The sequence below is a fragment of the Rana temporaria genome, chromosome 2, assembly GCF_905171775.1.
Source record: "Rana temporaria chromosome 2, aRanTem1.1, whole genome shotgun sequence".
Taxonomy (NCBI): Eukaryota; Metazoa; Chordata; class Amphibia; order Anura; family Ranidae; genus Rana; species Rana temporaria.
In genome coordinates this window covers 116,976,129-116,994,842 of record NC_053490.1, presented here as the reverse complement: position 1 = coordinate 116,994,842, position 18,714 = coordinate 116,976,129, and the positions used below count along the sequence as shown (strand labels likewise).

The 18,714-nt window shown below is 39.7% G+C and overlaps 1 protein-coding gene across 1 annotated transcript in view; it reads right to left on the bottom strand.

The window, feature by feature from the left end:
• Window positions 1–219: 219 nt before the first annotated feature.
• Window positions 220–18,714, bottom strand: part of LOC120929409 (fidgetin-like) — a 106,707-nt gene continuing 88,212 nt past the window's right edge. The window contains exons 2-3 of the mRNA XM_040340818.1: window positions 7,768–7,869; window positions 220–5,058 (exon numbers count right to left, since the gene is read on the bottom strand). Of these exons, the coding sequence (XP_040196752.1) occupies window positions 2,873–5,058; window positions 7,768–7,771 (2,190 nt within the window). The 5' untranslated portion in view covers window positions 7,772–7,869 and the 3' untranslated portion in view covers window positions 220–2,872. The remainder of the gene's footprint in view (window positions 5,059–7,767; window positions 7,870–18,714) is intronic.

Below are 18,714 nucleotides of genomic sequence, written 5' to 3'. Positions count from 1 at the left end.
AGCCCACTAAAGAAGGTGGCTATGACTGATGACTGAGTCATTAACCTGCCATTGTGAGATTGATACAGTTAACGACTTGCCAAAATGTCACCATCCACACTACAATATACTGTATTGTCCTTTTTTACCCCAACTCAATGATAAATAATTCTACACATGGCATTGCAAAAGCAAAAATTGTTCTGTACAAGGTGAAATCATGAGCATCTTTGGTGTAAATCAATATTAAAACAAAGTATAATTTTAATCATTTTTGTCTTGAAACTGTATTACAGACAAAATGTGAAAGGCAAACAATTAAATATGTACTATAAAACTAATAGAACTTTTCTATTACAATGTCTCAAAATATTATTCACTAACAAACTTTGGTTTAAAGAGAACACATTTTCACATGAAAATGAAGCATACACAGACAGACAAACAAGACCACCAGTGATCAGTAAACATTTCTTACAGGCAAGTGAACACTGTGGATTGAAAATATGGTTGTATAGAAGAACTGTGATTTGGCATTCAGTGTAGGAGTGAACAGCAATCTATCTCTATTGGACTAAACACTTTGGTATTTTACATTCTTCATATATACTAAAAGAGTTCTTTGGTCATATAAAAATGCTGCTTTTAAACATTTTTCTAGTAAATGAATGCATTGCAACATATGATAAATAAATTAAAAGGATGCATCTATCTAAATGAGATAAAACTTCAAGTTAAAATTATGGTTTAATACAAAGGAGCATTGTATGATTAGAGAGGTCCTCACATGGAGATAGTTTTTATCTACCTTACCCTAGGGATATTTTTTTCAGTTTTCTGCAGCCCTTTACTGCTTAAAGAGACTCTCTATGGCCTCTAAATAATTCAAACCATCAGATTCCTGCAAAAGTAGAGTTGTTTTACTCCTTTTCTGTGGCCCATTTGTCCTACCTCCTCGTCATTCCAGTGCTGTAGACTTCTTCAGGATCTTTGGCATTTGACACTCTCGGAAGTGTTGGATGCTTGTCCCATACATTATTGCAGCACTCATCAGTGTCATAGGAGTCCAAGGAAGGAGCCACAGCAATCAGCATGGACACAGGCATCCAACACTCCCAGGATTGCCAAATGCCAAAACACTGACAGAGGACGCAGTCTTGAAATTGAGGTAAGCTAAGACATAGAGGCCACTAGAGAGGTGAGTATGAAAGCTCTTGCCTTGCAGGGACCTGACAGTTTAATTTGTTTAGAGACTCAATAGGGTCTCTAACTTAGCATGGGGATGAGTTTGTATCATTGGCACCTTCCAAGTAAACAGCCTCTCTAAGACTGTTTTCTAAGGAATGCCTCCCACCATGGATACTTATATATGAATTTATGTTTTTGGATCTTTGTTAGTAACCAGTCAGACATGGAGCAGTTGATTACAGAACAAGCCCAGGATTCACGTATCTCTGGCTCTCCAGATAAGCACTGCAGAACTTTGAGTGAACCCCCACTAGGTAGGTTAGCAACTACTTATCCAAAATGAAGAACCTCTTTAAACTATGGCCAACAAAGTGCAGCATTCACATCTCCAATATTACTAGCAGGTCAGCCAAGAAATGGGTCACTGCTATTATGTATTCTAGAACATCTAGCGCTGTAACTGCACCTTTCTTATCACTGTAGAAAAATTCCTAGTAGATAGGAATTTCCATTTATAAGGGACAAAAACTTTATCTGAGCAAGAAGAGTAAGTAGTTGCAGGCAATCGTGAGGTATCTTGTATGGGCAATAGTGAGGTATTGCTCTGTTTCCAGTAACCCAAGAAACGTATATCACAGCTGTAAACATTCTTCACATAAGAAAAAACGCCTGTGAAGTTCTAATAGAACTCTCAAACACAGTAAATACTATATTATATCATCCAAAAAGTGGTACTGACTATGTGTTCCAACCTCCCATGCTATAAACACATAACTCCAACACTACAGTAACAAATGTCATACAATAAAAATAATAACAATAAAAATAAGAACTGGATAAAAACCTTTATGAGAGAAATTGTTCCTGATAGCTGGAGTGAAAGAGATTGGCAATACATTCAATCCTGGCAATAACTTCAAGTACTTATACGGTCTCTAATTCAATTGAATTGTTGAAAATGTTGAGTCTTAGAAACATTCATTTTGGAAGTATTTTTTTCCTGAGTGTTTAGAAATAAACATGAACACATAAAAAAAGTAAAAAAAAAAAATATATACAAATGGTTTCTATTCTTAGCTAGCAATGTAGTTTTCATTCCATCCCTTCTTAAGCATTGTATATGCATCCCATTGTTGTTTCTGGTCACCTAATATATGTCAAGAATGAACTGGGCTCCCCAAAGTGCCATGAAGGGGTTATTTTCTTTTGTTTTAAAATAAAAAATATTGAATAAAGCAGCTGATCACAGCCAAAAGAAACACATCCTTGAGATCATGTTACACCTGCAGGATACCAGAATTTCCCACTTACCAAACTATTAAGTGGCACTGCCAACATTTGGCAATAAATAGATGATATCCTGAGTACAGTGAAGAGCTACTTTTTCTTTTAGATTTCCAAATGTGATACTAATAAGAAACAAATAAAAAATACAGGTTTTGTTTCCTGTGAAACATTCAATGGAGCAAACAGATCTATACAAATATGTATGCATATATGTATGTATATACATATACATACAAAACAGATGCCAGTAACTTGACATCTAATTGTCACATTTCGGATTAAAGGGAAAGGAAAAAAAATGTAAAGGTCTCCACTCAAGCTGAAGACTCAACACACGCACCCACCTTAAAAAAAAGAAAAAAAGAAAAGAAAAAGAAAGGGCCAGTGTAGTGTCAACACATTCAGTTTCATTCCACAGTTAGTGTCTTGAGCCATACATTTTATTCCATTCCACATACAAGTCTAACTGTTTTTGAGAGGTACCAGCTCGTTGTTTACAGAATGCCCCCTCAAAGTCTTTGTATGATGTTGGTTGTAGTTGACCTGAAATCCCATGAAGATGATTGGCTCCAGCTTGCTGGCATAGTTGAATTAGCTCATTTCCTGAATAGCCCTCAGTGTGCTGGACAAGTAGGGCCATTTCCCTTTCACTAAGGCAATAGTTTTGTTGGGCCAAAGTGTGGTGTAGGATTTGCCTTCTGGCAAGATTATCTGGGGGCGCAATGTAAAATCGCCTGGCAAATCTGTGGTGAGCACTTTCATCAATGTCATCCGGCCTTTGAGATGTACCAATGAAGATGATGCTGTCATCAGATGAGGTAGATATGTTATCCAAAAAGGAAAGCAGTTGGGACTTGAGGTTAATCAGGTGGGAGTTATCCTCACTGATGTGAGCAGACAGTAAAAGATCAATTTCACTAATGAAAACCACAGCTGGCTGATGACAACTTGCCATGAAAAACACAGTCTGCAAAATCTTTTCACTTTTGTTCTTCCACTTAGAGATGAGTGTGGCACTGCTAAGCTTCAACAATGTGGACCCTAGCTGGGTTGCAATACACCTGCTTAACAGAGTTTTCCCTGAACCCGAGGGACCAAATAATAAAATACTTTTTGGAGGTCTACTGGCCCCAGTGTAAGCACCAGGTCTTAAAATGGGCCATACCAATTCTTCTTCAATTGCAGCCTTTACTGATACATGGCCAGCAATATCAGTCCACTGCACTGGAGGGCCACAGTCCACAATTTCATTATTGACAATTTCTAGAATAAGAGGATCAACATTTTTTAACTGATCCTCAGATGAACTACGAAATACTGGTGGTTTCATCCCTGAAATATGCATTCTTTGTGCAAACATATGTCCTTGATCACTATTTCTCCGCTCACCGTTAACAACAGGTGGCGTGAACTTACCAAATGCTTCTGGAGGTCTCAGAGCTGACTCTTCATTGTAAGTAGGTGAGATCATTGCTTTTATTGGCTGAGCACTATATTTTCCCACATCTTCCTCTGTTGAGCGCTTGCCTGGCTTAAAGGGCACCTGTTGAGTTTCTCCATTCCTACTAAAGCCATTTCCTCTGCATTCATTCGGAACACCGTCTGTCATCTGAAATGATGACTCTGAGGTAGTCTTTGGTTGCTCATAGCTGTATTTTCTATATCTTCCTTCACTTTCCTCTGCTGTTGCCATATCAAATGCTTTCCTTTTTAAGGAACCAGATGGTTCTGTGCTCAAAGGAGTAACAGAAATTGGTGCTAAATTAGAACTTTGGTATGTGTACCCAGAGACCACAGGAGGTCTTGACGACGTTGTATGTGGTGGCAGTGGAGTAGGTGCAGCAATGCCTGAAGGCAGGTAACCAGAAGGATGTGTAGGATGCATTCCACCATATCCTGTTTGAGAAGGGTAGCTGCTTGAGCTATAGTTGTATATTGTGCCTGAAGAACTGTATCCATGGACCAGTGCTGGTGATGCATGTGTTGGCTGAAGTCCTGAGCTATGCAGAGATGATGGGTGGGTTGGTGGAAGTGCTGCAGGGGATTGACTACAATATCCAGATGAAAGGTATGTGCCACTGTAACTTGAGGTATAATCTTGTGGTGCCACAAGCCCACTTGTTGGATTGGTTGCTCCACATGTACTACCAGGATAAAGTGGATCTGGAAGGTTACCAGATGCTATAGTTGGGCTTCCCAAAGCGATATGTCCATTGCCTGATTTGGAACCAGCCAAACTATCATGCAGAGGGTTTACAGTGTATGAGCTTTCTGCCCCATGAGGCATCTGCCAAGGTTCAATTTCACTCTTTTGTCCATTCACAGGGCCAAATGCTCCATCTGTATAGCTACTTAGTGGGCCTCGCTCATATGGGGAGTCCAAGACACCAGAGTATTTCTCTGCATATCTTTTTAACAAGTTAGAAGCAGTCAGTGCTGATATATCATCATTTGCCCAAGCATAGTTTAACCTTTGTCGACTATTCTGGTACAAATCAGATTTGTGTGCTGGAGATGAAGTTGTTGAAGAGACATCAAGGTGCTGCTCTGGCCACTGGGTCAGGGGCTGGGCATGCTCTGGTGTCCAGTGCATCTTCAGGAGAGCTGAAATAAATAAAAATGCACTCAAAATAAATTCTTTCTTTTTGTGATTTTAACATAGCATACTACAATAATCTTAACCTTAAATATATTGTATTCTTTCAAAGCTTACTAAAGGTCTTTGTAAACATCTTTCGAGCTTGTGTTGATCGCATTCGTTTGATATTATATTTAAACACTTCTGAGATCATTCTAAATTCATTGTCAGGTTAATTTGATCTGCAACCGACCTCTGACCTGCGTTTGACCCGCTTTAATTATGTTTTGCATTTCCACAGACTTTTATGGGAGTGCAAAACCCATCTGATGCATGTCCTAAAATTGTCAAACTATAATATTTACATGAAGTCGTGGAAAACCCCAGAAATGCAACATTGATGCTGACATTGATTTTAAATTACCATGCAAAAGAAAATCAGCCAGTGTATACAGTGGCACTGACACGTGGATGCTTTGTGACTCAATGACACAATAAACAGAAAAGCTGCCTACATTAGTAGATATAAATTAAAATAAATTATATATATATATAGTGTAAGGTACTGGCTGGCAAGGTTGTGGGCAGTAGATATGTGTCACCTAGTTTTATCACCTACACACAATGAGGGGCATCAGGATTTGTATCAATTTTTTATTTTTCTCAGCTCTTGATCCAGGTTCTGGTCTGGGTCATGAAGCCTAAGGGCTTTGTAGAGTTGTTGGCACAATAAAGCCTCCAATCCTAGGGCCAGCTATGATTAAGCACTAGAGAATAGTGTGGAACGTGTCAGCTGTTTTACCCCTGTGTCGTGTGCTGTGACTTGTAGTGCATTTTTCCTCTTTTTAAATAAAGACAACCATCAAGGTTTTTTGTAGTGTGGCTGTCCATATTTCCTCTTTCTACTTGAATCCTAGGTTCATGTTTTACCTGTTAGTTGACCTGACTCATTATTTAGCTGTGTACAGCCCTTTATGTATGTGAGCTAATTGAGACTCAAGGGCCCTCACTCTGCTATTTTAAGGCCTGCTACTGAGGAGAGTCTGACTACTGAATACTGACCCTAATGGGCACAGAACTGGTCATTTATTGCCTTACTAAATAAAAATGCTGGACAAAAACCCTGCTTGAACAGTTGCTGGGTGTCCCTGTCTTGTGCATGGATATCACTGCCCCCAGCTGAGCCTTGCCTGCTAAGATTTAGTGCCACATTAGGTGCACAGACTCCAGGAATCTTCTGAAGAACTTCCCTCTAAACCAGTCAACCTCAAAACGAGGATAGTGTCGATCTCTGGTAAGGTCTTTTTTTTCCAAGGCGTAAGCCAGAGAACGGCACCTGTGGGTGCTAAATATGAGCAGGCTCCTAGAATACAAGTTGATAAAAGCTGAAATGTTAGGAATAAACATCACAACCACTAAAATAATCAATAAATACCTTTTTACATTTTATTGTATACAAAAGTTAAAATTTTAAAACCATCTGTTAATAGTATGCCTGATGATATCCTAGAGGACATGAGTTTCATCCTGTGTATGTCACCCCTAACAAACTAGGACCAATTACCCATAGACTCAACACATTGTACAAGACATACAGTATGTCTTCACACAGAATAGTAGTCTTCAGGTAACAGGTAATAAGGATGCACACATGATGTGTTGGAAGAGGGAGGAGGGGTAAAAGGAAATGTGCTTGGGGTGCTTTTGGAGGAGAGAGAACTAGTGCTGGAAGGTGGGGTGGGAGGTTTCATATCTGACCCCTCCAACTAGCACTAGTTCTCTCCCCTCCAAAAGAACCCCCCAGCACATTTCCTCTTGCCCCCTCTCCCTCAAATCAAAGAGATGACGCCTGCCACGGAGGGGTAATGAACATGGGACATGTGAAAAGGGTCCCTCTCTGTCCTCATCCCAGGGCCCCTCTCTGTCCTCATCCCAGGGCCCCTCTCTGCCCTCATCCCAGGGGCCCCTCTCTCTCCTCATCCCAGAGTCCCTTTCTGCCTTCATTAGGGATGAGCCGAAAACCCCCCGTTCGGTTCGCAAAACAGAACCGTCGAACAGACCGATTGTTTGCACAAACTTTTAGAACCCCATTGAAGTCTATGGGACTCGAACATTCAAATTAAAAAAAGTGCATTTTAAAGGCTAATATGCAAGTTATTGTCGCAAAACGGGTTTGAGAACCCGGGTCTTGCCCCAAGGAACATGTATCAATGGAAAAAAAAGTTATAAAAACAGTCTTTTCTGGAGCAGTGATTTTAACCACTTCCATACAGGGCACTTATACACCTTCCCGCCCAGACCAATTTTTAGCTTTCAGTGCACTTTGAATGACAATTGCGCAGTCATGCTACACTGTACCCAAACTACATTTTTATCATTTTGTTCCCACAAATGGAGCTTTCTTTTGGTGGTATTTGATCACCTCTGGGATTTTTAAAGCAAACTTGCTTTAAAATTTAACCGATGGATTGCTAACCGATAGGTCAAAACCGATCGTTAGTATGCAAAACCATTGGTTAATTGTTCTCTACTCTATGCTATGCATAAAGATTAATTTCCAAATCGTGGCTAATCAGAAAATAACCAGCATTTAAGAACCTAATGAAGTTACACATAAGTTACAAATTTTGAATAATTTTTAGAACTCTTTGCGGAATATATGAGCATGCTTTCATAGAAAGGCTCTGCTAAATGCATAATTAACATGTCCTAATGGTATGGAGGAATATGCTTACCCATTAAATCAATATTTATTTATCTGGTTGAAGTGCATTTCCTGAGGTAAACGATCTGCTTCTAAATCATATATACTTTGGCGTCAGCTGCAAACCACAAATCTGAGGGAGAGAAAAGATGTATATAAGGAAGTTAATACTTATATAACACTGAAACATCTTGGCATTAGAGTTCACATTAGCTTTTATTACGTGATAAATATAGCCTTACCAATTTATCTACACCCATCATGACTGAGAAAAAAATGATGGATAATCACATACTAAAGTTTTGTATGTTGCTTTATAAACTGCTGAGGTGATTAATTTCAGTTTACCACTAGAACCGTGCCTGAGACCTTTCCTTGTAGTAATACAGGAGGTTACCCCTGTATGGACACCTTTCTGGCTTTAGTGGGTCCAGAAGTCATAATTTCTCCTGCACTGCTGGTGAAAACAATAAATCTATTCAAAAAAGTACTAAATATATTAGTCTTTTTATAGTATGTTCACCATAAACGTGCAGAAATCTGCAATTATTTTATTATTATATTATTATTATTTATCTTAATAATAGTGTTTTTTTCTACATTATGTTTATATAAAAAGTAATCTACTAACTAATCTCTTTCTTAAATTATTTATAATGCCCCGTACACGCGATTGGAATTTCCATCGGAAATCTGACGGAATTCCGTTCAAGCTGTCTTGCATACACACTGTCACACCAAATTCCGACCGTCCAAAACGCGGTGACGTACAACACTACGATGAGCCGAAAAAAAATTAAGTTCAATGCTTCCAAGCATGCGTCGACTTGATTCTGAGCATGCATGTTTTTTTTCTCCGTCGGAGTTCCATACAAACAAAATTTCCAATAGAATTGTTTTTCATTGGGAAAAAAAGAAAACATGTTCTCTTTCTAAGTCCGTCGGAATTTCCAATGGAAAAACTCTGATGGGGCACACACACAGTCGGAAATTCCGTCTGACTTTTTCCATCGGAAATTCCGATCGTGTGTACAAGGCATAAGAGAATTTTAGCCAAAGGTTTTTTTAAAGCTTTGGGCAGAGTGGAGAAGGAAGAGAACCCCTGTAAGATTTTTTATGGCCATGTTTCTGTTTTGAAGGTACATGGTAACTATCTGTTTTGAATTGTTGTCACCAGCACAGAAAGTAAAGGGACATCAAAACTTTTTACAGCTGTCACCTGGACAGGAATTGAGGAGGAATCTCCTGAAAGGAACGGATATTCAAAACAGGATTCCCCTCATGTTGGAAGATTCTATAATGTTTCTAAGGAACTGTGGCAAAATGACGGACTTTACAGAAGTTCTAACTCTTCCTAATGTTATGCCGCGTACACACGATCATTTTTCAGCATGAAGAAAACGTTGTTTTTAAAAAATTTCATTTAAAATGATCGTGTGTGGGCTTCACATAATTTTTCAGGTTCTGAAAAACAAATTTTTTTTTTCCGAACATGCTGCATTTTTTAACGTCGTTTTAAATAATGTCGTTTTTCAGGTTGTAAAAAATGATCGTGTGTGGGCTAAAACGACATTAAAAACCTGCACATGCTCAGAAGCAAGTTATGAGACGGGAGCGCTCGTTATGGTAAAACTACCATTCATAATGGAGTAAGCACATTCATCACGCTGTAACAGACAGAAAAGCGCAAATCGTCTTTTACTAACACAGAATCAGCTAAAGCAGCTAAAAGGCGAATAGAACTTCCCCTTTAAAGTGCCGTTGTACGTGTTGTACGTCACCGCGCTTTGCTAGAACATTTTTTTAAAATATGGTGTGTGGGCAACGTCGTTTTAATGATGAAGTTGGGAAAACAATGTTTTTTCTACATGCTGAAAAACGTTGTTTTTTTTCATGCCGAAAAATGATCGTGTGTACGCGGCATTATACTAAGCAAAGAAAAACATTTCTTGACTAATGTTGAGCTTTAAATTGTGTAATAATTTTGCAGATTCTCCAAAACTTTTCCAGCAATTACAAGTCAAGAAAAAAATAACAGCTTAACCATGAATTCAAAATAAAGTAATAAATCAATAATGAATTATTAAAAAAAACTCACATACAATAGGCTAACTAATGCGTGAAACTCTGCATTTACTTATTTTCTTTATTAAGACTAAACTGTAGTACAGGATTTGTCGATCGTCTTTATTGTTTCCTAAGAAATGTTCCTTACAGATATCCTTGCAGAACAGAGTGTCGCCTTCCAATTCATACATGCTGAACAAAGCAAGTAATCAAAGCAGCATGAAGAATGTTAATCACACATCAATGTCTGCAGGATAAGTAAGTTTAATTGCACAATTTTTCTGCTGATCAGTTTTCCCCAGCAACTAATGAACAGAGACAAGATTGAGAGACTTGCTAAGGGCAAAACAAATTCCAAAATTTCAGCAACGCTGGCCAGAACCCCCCCCCCCCTTTTACTTTGTTGATTATATTACAGGCATACAGCTCTCTCCGTGCACACAAAGTATTTCTTGCCCTCTGGCTAGGCGTACTGGCTTTCCCAACATCTGCATGAGCAAGTCCCTCCGGACCTATTGTTGTCCTTCTGTGTATTTTCTCTATTCCCCGTTTTTTTTTTCCATAAAGACCATGGGGGATAGCCAAACTAAAGGGGGTTGGGGAAGCACCCGTGTACTATTCACTGGGAGTGCAGCTTTTAAGCTACTTTGTGGCTACAGCACAATTAGATTACCTAATGCTTTAATTGACTTATGCAGCATCGCAGCTTCCATTTTAGATATCAAACCTACACAAGAGGATTTAAACAAGAGCGCGGCAAGGCTTTATCCAGCACGGACCACCGTTTACTTGCCATTATTAAATGTGCCATGGATAGGTAAACGGTCATTAGTGATGGCAAAGAGTTTTATCCGTATGGATCCTTTTTCATGAAAATTAGGCGAGGTTTGCCTATTGAAACTTCCTCTCGAAATGCGTGATAATTTAAGGCAGAGTTAAATCTTTTTATAAAGCACCCTCAATGGTGCCAACACCAGGATGGCTCAAAACAAGAGAAATATTTTTTTGCAGGACTCAGGCCTCACAGCAAAACACAGAGGGAGGGGGATTAAATAGGGAAACGCTTACTGGTCACATCTAATAGGATAAGAGATATGTGCTAATTGATTACAATAGGGAAGATTCAGCTTGGTCAAATTTTATGTCATAAATGTTTGTGTTTCTCTTTCTGTTAGGAAAACGGCACTATAAAGTTGGCCATATAGGGACCGAAATTCAGCCAGTTTAGCAGGGACAGAATTTCGATTCATGTATAGGTACACTGGTTGTACACCAATTAATCTATCGATCGACTTGTGTACAATCAGCCTGTTGGGTTTTTCCTCAACGATTAGTGCCAATGGCTATAAGCCAGAAGCACTAATCATTGTGTTCTACCAGCAGGAAAGTCTCCCCACCAACAGAACACAATTACGTTATGCAAGGGATTCTCCTATCAACATTGAGGCCTCGTACACACGACCGAGTTTCTCGGCAAAAACCAGCAAGTAACTTGCTGGGAGATATTTTTTTGCCGAGGAAACCGGTCGTGTGTCCATTTTCGTCGAGGAAACTTTCGAGAAACTCGACGAGCCAAAAAGAAAGCATGTTCTCTATTTCCTTGATGGGAATGGAGAAAATTGGCTTGTCGAGTTTCTCGACGGCTTCACAAGGAACTCGACGAGCAAAACGATGTCTTTCGACCGTCGAGTTTCTCGGTCGTGTGCACGATGCCTCACTGTGTTGATGGTGGAATCAAGCAATTTTTTTTCCTTCCACCCATGGTGGAAGGAAAGAAAATAGCATTATGTATGGCCTGCTTAAGGGGCGGCAAACATCTTATATTTAGATTCTGCAGACATTAAAAGAGAACTCTAGTCTGTATGTAATCTAGTGTAGTATGTTATGTATTTATTATAAAATCAATATTTAAAATGCAGCCAGTAAGTACCTAGATGTGGCTTATATTTGGACAAATTTAATTCCCTGTGTAGCAGTGCTCAGACTGACAGAGGGAGGGCCAGTACTTGTGATCAATCTGGTACTGACAAGGAACATGCTAATAGAAGGACAGAATAGAGAGATGACCACATCAGTCTGTTGCTGCTTTGCCATTGTACAGTTATGCCGCGTATACACGATCGGTCCATCCGATGAGAACGGTCTGATGGACCGTTTTCATCGGTTAACCGATGAAGCTGACTGATGGTCAGTCGTGCCTACACACCATCGGTTAAAAAAACGATCGTGTCAGAACGCGGTAAAACACAACGACATGCTGAAAAAAAACGAAGTTCAATGCTTCCAAGCATGCTTCGACTTGATTCTGAGCATGCGTGGATTTTTAACCGATGGACGTGCCTACTAATGAACGTTTTTTTTCTATCGGTTAGGTATCCACCGGTTAAATTTAAAACAAGATTGCTTTTTTTTAACCTATGGATAAATAACCGATGGGGCCCACACACGATTGGTTTGGTCCGATGAAAACGGTCCATCAGATCGTTCTCATCGGTTTGACCGATCGTGTGTACACGGCATAACAATCTAGGGGAAGGTGATTTTTCTTAACTACAGAAAGATTAGGTCACTAGGCTGGCTGTACTGTGTGTTAGGCCTATGCAACCCTCACAATTGGGTGGACCAAATCATAAAACAGCTCTCACATATCTATTTAGTTGTTTACCTTTAAAATAAATAATAAAATCAACTAGAGCCAAGCAAAGATTTCTTAAGCCACGGGCTGAATGTCGGGAGATAACGGCCAATTCAAAAAGAAAAAACATCCGACATTCGGCCTGTGTGTATGTCAGTCTGTCCGACAGAAGCATGCTGGAAAAGCATCAGCCAATCGACTTCCAATCAATGGCAGAGAGCACTAATCAGAGTGTCAGAACACAACAGCCCAGAAGAGGAGATCTCTAAACTAACCTTTGAAAGTCATTAAGATTACCTCAGCATGGCCTGATGGCCTCATGTGCCTGAATCCTGGCTGTCAAACCTTAGTTTCTCAAATTGGCTTCTAGTTGCAACTAGAGCAGCAAAAGTAACACATGGGGGGTTGATTGGGCTGGGGGCAAGAGGGAATTTTCCGCCTGGGCTAGGGCTAATGAGATAGACTAGGCTGATGGCCCTTAGGAGAGACACATGAGAGTGCTTTGAAAGCCCAAATGAAAAGGATAGCACAAGGATGATCTCAGTACCTTGATTATGTTCTGTAAAAGGTGCAGTTTGCCAGCTCCATGACACACATACAGCTGTATACTTGGCTGTAGTTCAACTTTAAACACCAAAAGTGTTTATTTTGCTCTTAACTGCAATAAATGTTAAAGAACAACACAACCTGTAAATCCTTGAGGGTATAATTCTAGACACAGTTTTTTCTATGTGAATTTGTAGATGTATGACCTGGGGCATGGCAATGGTTTGTCTTTTAGTTTAACAATTTTAGAAACTGTCTTAGAAATTTGGGATGTAGACCACAACGATAAGTTCACTGACAGAAAAAAGGATGAAATGTTTCTGGATCTGCTATGGGGGGTGATCTGTTGTGGTAATTGGAGTTATTTAATTATGTTTTAATAAATAATCTTTATACATACAAACCTAATATATAAAGTAATTTTACATTTCTTATAAATGAATACATTACTATATCCTAAGGCCTCGTACACACAACCGAGTTTCTCGGCAAAAACCAGCAAGAAACTTGCTGTTTTTTGTTTTTTTGCAGAGGAAACCGGTCGTGTGTACACTTTTCGACGAGGAAACTGTCGAGGATCTCGTCGAGCCAAAAAGAGAACATGTTCTCTTTTTCCTTGATGGCAATGGAGAAATTTGGCTCGCCGAGATCCACGACAGCCTAACAAGGAACTCGACGAGGAACTCGATGTGTTTCACCCGTCGAGTTTCTCGGTCGTGTGTACGAGGCCTTACAGTTATAAGCAGTTGCTTAGAGCAAAAAAAAGAAAAAACAATAACCCTACCAAAATAGTATCTTGCTAAGCCAAGTAAAAACAATTTGATGTCCCTAATAAAGCAACTCTCAAGCACAGTACTTATATGGTGTGGACCACATTCAAGTACTGTAAGTACCTGGCATTCAAAAATCTGCCTGTTCTATTTGAAGTATGTTGTCTAAGATTAGAAGACCCATCTCCTCGTATTGTCTGTGACATTCAAACTCCATTAGTTAGTGGAGTCTCCTAGCTTTTCCTTTTTTCAAAAGGCCTAGCAGAATCTTACTGATCCACCATTTGTGCAAAGACCTGCTATTATCAAGTCCTTGGTAGGTTTGAAGAGAATGCTCCACTCCTTGGTAAAATTTTGGATGAAGAGGAATTTCTTATGGCTTGTCAATATGTTTCTACTAATAACAGAAATGTCATGTGGATACAATCCACCTTTAATCTTTGGGTTGGACGTTAATTTTGAAATTACAAATAATTTTGTCCACCCAAACAAAAGGCATTCTATGAGTTCAAGATGAAAGGAGCTTTCAGCAAGACTAGAAGGCAAAAGTCTCTATGGACTGTACTCTAGAAAATTGGCAGTGCATTTCTCTTTTTGCAGACAAGTAGAAAGAAAAGTAATTTATCTGCACAAAAGGCTCCACTTACAACAGGCCACCAAGTGTTTTGCACTTCTCTTCCTCAGTTCATGTGATAAAAAAACCTTTGACGTTACCTATCTTTGTCATTTTTGTAATGAAGGATAATTCCATGTTCTATCGTGTTTGCTGAATGTTCTTCTACAATATGTTAGCAAGTTGTATATCTATACTAAGGTGTGATAGTACATATCAGAAAGTGATATGCCCATATGAAGATCTGATTATTTCTGATCTACGCATCAGAAGACTTCATGTCTGGGTATCTGTTATCAGCCCAAAAAATCTTAGGGTCTATTAGACCCCTTTTACACTGGGGCGATAGCGGTAAAACGCTGCTAGCGGCCGAAGAAAGGGTCAATAGCGTCCGTGTTGCAGGTGCTTCGGCAGCGCTGCCTATTCGTTCCAATGGGCAGGGCATTGTGGGAGCGGGGGAAGGAGGAGGGGGCTGAATTTCAGGTTTAGTTCGCTGCAGTGAACTGAGCCGGAAGTGGGTACTTGTCAAAACCAGGTACCAACTTCCCCCCGAAGGGGGAAATGTGGCAGCGGAGGGGGTGTCAGACAAGTGGAACTTCTCTTTTCGGGTGGAGCTCTGCTTTAAAGCAGCCTATTTATATAAATAGTTTGACAAAGCACCATAACATCCAAAAAAGTGCAACATTTTTAGCAACACAGTGCACCCCAGTGCATTACCATGTGTCTAGTGCACTGAAAAGCCCCTGCATTGCCTTAGTGCGGGAGTCAGCAATCCGTTATCACAATCTACCCATTGATCCTGGGCAGGTGATGGGTAGATCGCATTCCTTGGTTGCCGACCCGGGAACCTGGAGACGAGGGGTGGTGGGGGGCAGCACCTAGTGGAATCAATGGCTGTATTCTCCTCCCTGAAGCAGCTGAATGCTGGCAATACCAGCTTCTCCTCCTCACTGTCCTTCCAGCATTCAGCGGGCTGCAGGGAGGAAAATACAGCCATTGGTTCCACTAAATGCTGTCCACCACCCTTCCTCTCCAGGTTTCTCTTATTTGTGTTGCCTGGCCCCCATGTGCTCTATTGGACCTCCCTGCTGTGTTGCCAGGCTCCTGCTGGCTGGGCGATATGTCAGGATGGAGAGCGAAGAAGGGGCCAGTAAGTATTGTATTTACTGGCCCCTTCCTTTTCTGAATGAATACAGTCAGTGATTGGTGCAGATCACTGACTATTATGTCAATTAATAATTGAAGCATAGTAAACTGTGTTTACTATTCTTCAGTTTGTGAATGTATATGAAGCTGCTAAACACAGAGCAGTTCCCATTTATTCACTGCCCAGTGAGGTTGCAGAGAAAAGAACTAGGGAACCTCTGTCCTCAGTCAATTTCTCTGTCTCAAAGGTGAGACATCAGGGGACATCAGCCCCCAAAGCCACAAATTTTTTTTAAAAATTAAAAAAAATATATATATTACATCACTGGGTCAAAATAGGTTATGTGATGAGTCTGGAATCTTTTTTTTTAAGATTTATGTTTTGAGTTTTTATTGGGTTTTGCAATTTCACAAAAATATATTTCAAGGTCATGTTACACATCCATGAAGCTTTATTTAAAATGCCATTATTATTGGAGGAACCAAGGAAGCCAAACATAAGTAGATTAAACTTTAACTGAAATTGCAGATACTTTTAGAATGCACCTAGTGTAGGTACTTAAATTGTATGTATATCCAAATGATGTTTTTTTCATATTGGATAGAGTAGGCAAAAGACAAAAAGAGTTGGGAAATCGAATTTGTTACAATTGTCAGCACAATAGGTTTTGGGAAATTGTCATTGGAATTCCCTGCTTCGGTGACAACCCCTCACTCCATAGAGATTTCCTCTCACAGCAAAAAAACAACAAGCTGGGATTTTAACCTTGTTTTATCCTCAACTAAAAAAAGATCTTTGGCTTTAGATAAACTATAATAGTATAATTTTTCTCCACTATTCCAATAACTTTCTATAATTTTCCTATGTACTGTAATTGCACATAAAATACAAAATATAAGTGTTGTATGTAAGCACCGACACATAGACAGATTTACTAAGAATTTTTAACTTACATATGTACTTAGAGAAACCATAGCTAGCTGAGGCTCAGGTGCGTTTATAGAGAGAGCTGTAGGCTGAGATATAGAAGTGATCTGATATGAAGAATCAATCGGAAAGAGCAGGAGAAAAAGATTCCACATCCTCTCTCCATGCACTGACCTTCTGCACCCTAAACCACATTTCCTCACTCTCTGTATCTGGCCACTATTATCAGCAATTCTACTCCAACATCAATTTCAATTTGCCTTCTATCTGCTCCGGCCCTTTTATTACCCATCACAGGAAAGAAATTATTTTCTAACTTTCTCAAGTGCCATTCACATTGTTTCCATGTGACTATTTCTCGCCATCGTCTACTTTTTTCGCCATCGCTACTTTTTTTCATCATCTGCAGCCAAATCGAATATCCACAGTATATATAATATACACTGAGAAATGGTTTGTATCAGGTAAAGGTAGCCTTAAAGCGGAGTTCTGCCGGAAGAATTCTTTTTTTAAGTCAGCAGCTACAAATACTGCAGCTTCTGACTTTTAATATTAGGACACTTACCTGTCCAGGGAGCCCGCAATGTCGGCTCCTGAAGCGGATCTTCAGATCGACTCCTGGGTACTTTCAGCTTCACTCCTGGTTCATTACTCCGCATGCGCGAGTTGCGCTGCGCATTCTGATTGGTCCCTGCTGTCTTCTGTGTGTCTCCCGGCAAATCCTCCTCCCCCGTGGATTTGCCGGACATTGCATAGATCGCCACACTGTGTGGTGATTTTCCCCAACATTGGGAGCAAAAACCTAGATTTTACTGTATCTGCTCTCCCTCCCCCCTGAAAGGTGCCAAATGGGACACTGGATGGGGGGGACACTAGTTCTGAGGGCTTGGGGGGGCAGTGGATTCCCTTAATTTGCATAGATTTCCTCTCACTTCCTGTTTGGCTATGGGGCAGGAAGTGAAGGGAAATCTCTGTAATGGGACAGGGATAGTAAAATTTCCTAATGACTATAGTAGGAAAAGAACCACATTGGATGGATTTGTGTCTTTTTTCAACTTGACTTACTATGTAACTATGTAACAAAGCACAAAAACTTAAAAAAAAAGTCTACTGATAAATGGCCAACTATATGGCCAAATGGAAATCCTCTGATATCTTGTGAGTTTGGAGAATGAGTTAGAGATATTTTAGCCAGCCAATTTTTATTTTAGTGAGATATACTGTGCTCTTTTTTTTTTTTTTTTTTTGAGGCATGTTACATATGTTTTACATATGTTTTATTCTGTTCTCGTAATCGATCAATGACCAGGCTCATATCCTATAATGCTTGCAGTTATCAATAATATATTGTAACATGATTATTGGAAGAAACTCTAAAAGCTACATCAAAATGTTACACTCTTTAGAGAGAGGTGACAGAGCACAGCCAAAATTATGCAAATGCAGTGCTGTCATATTACATGCACCCTGTTCATTCTCTGTCTGTTTCTCTTACAACTAATTTCAGTAAGATACAGTATTTTTCTGTGTGGAAACTCCAGAGAAATGTTTTCTGTTTCTGCCAAGGCTTCTATGCCTTCCCTGTCCAGCCCTGGCGTTATGAATCTCATTGTTAGAAAAAAATAAGATCACTTTGGGGGTTATTTACGAAAGGCAAATACACTTTGCACTACAAGTGCAAAGTGCACTTGAAATTGCACTTAAAATGCACTTGGCAGTGCAGTGGCTGTAAATCTGAGGGGAAGATCTGAAATGAGGGGAAGCTCTGCTGTTTTTATTATCCAATCATGTGCAAGCTAAAATGCTGTTTTTTATTTTCCTTGTATGTCCCCCTCGGATCTACAGTGACTGCACTTCCAAGTGCACTTTGCACTTGCAGTTTGCACTTGTAGTGCAAAGTGGATTTGCCTTTAGTAAATAACCCCCTATGTGTGCTTAGCCGGTCATTCTATTTAAATGTTTATCATAAGGCCCATCCACACCATAGTGCAGTGTGCTGCAAAACACAACTTTTCATACATTAAGACGTGTTTTGTTAAGTAGTCTATTTAAAATTTGGCAATCAGCGCACCTTAATGCACACAAAAAATAAATAAAAAAAGTTCTACAAAATTCTTGTCCAGCACAGGTCAGTATGTACATCTATGGCCTCGTACACACGACCGAGGAACTCGTCGTAGATGAAACATAATTTTCCTCGATGAGTTCCTTGTTAGACTTGTCGAGAATCTTGACAAGCTTTCTCTGCGTACAAACTGTCAAGACAAAATCTC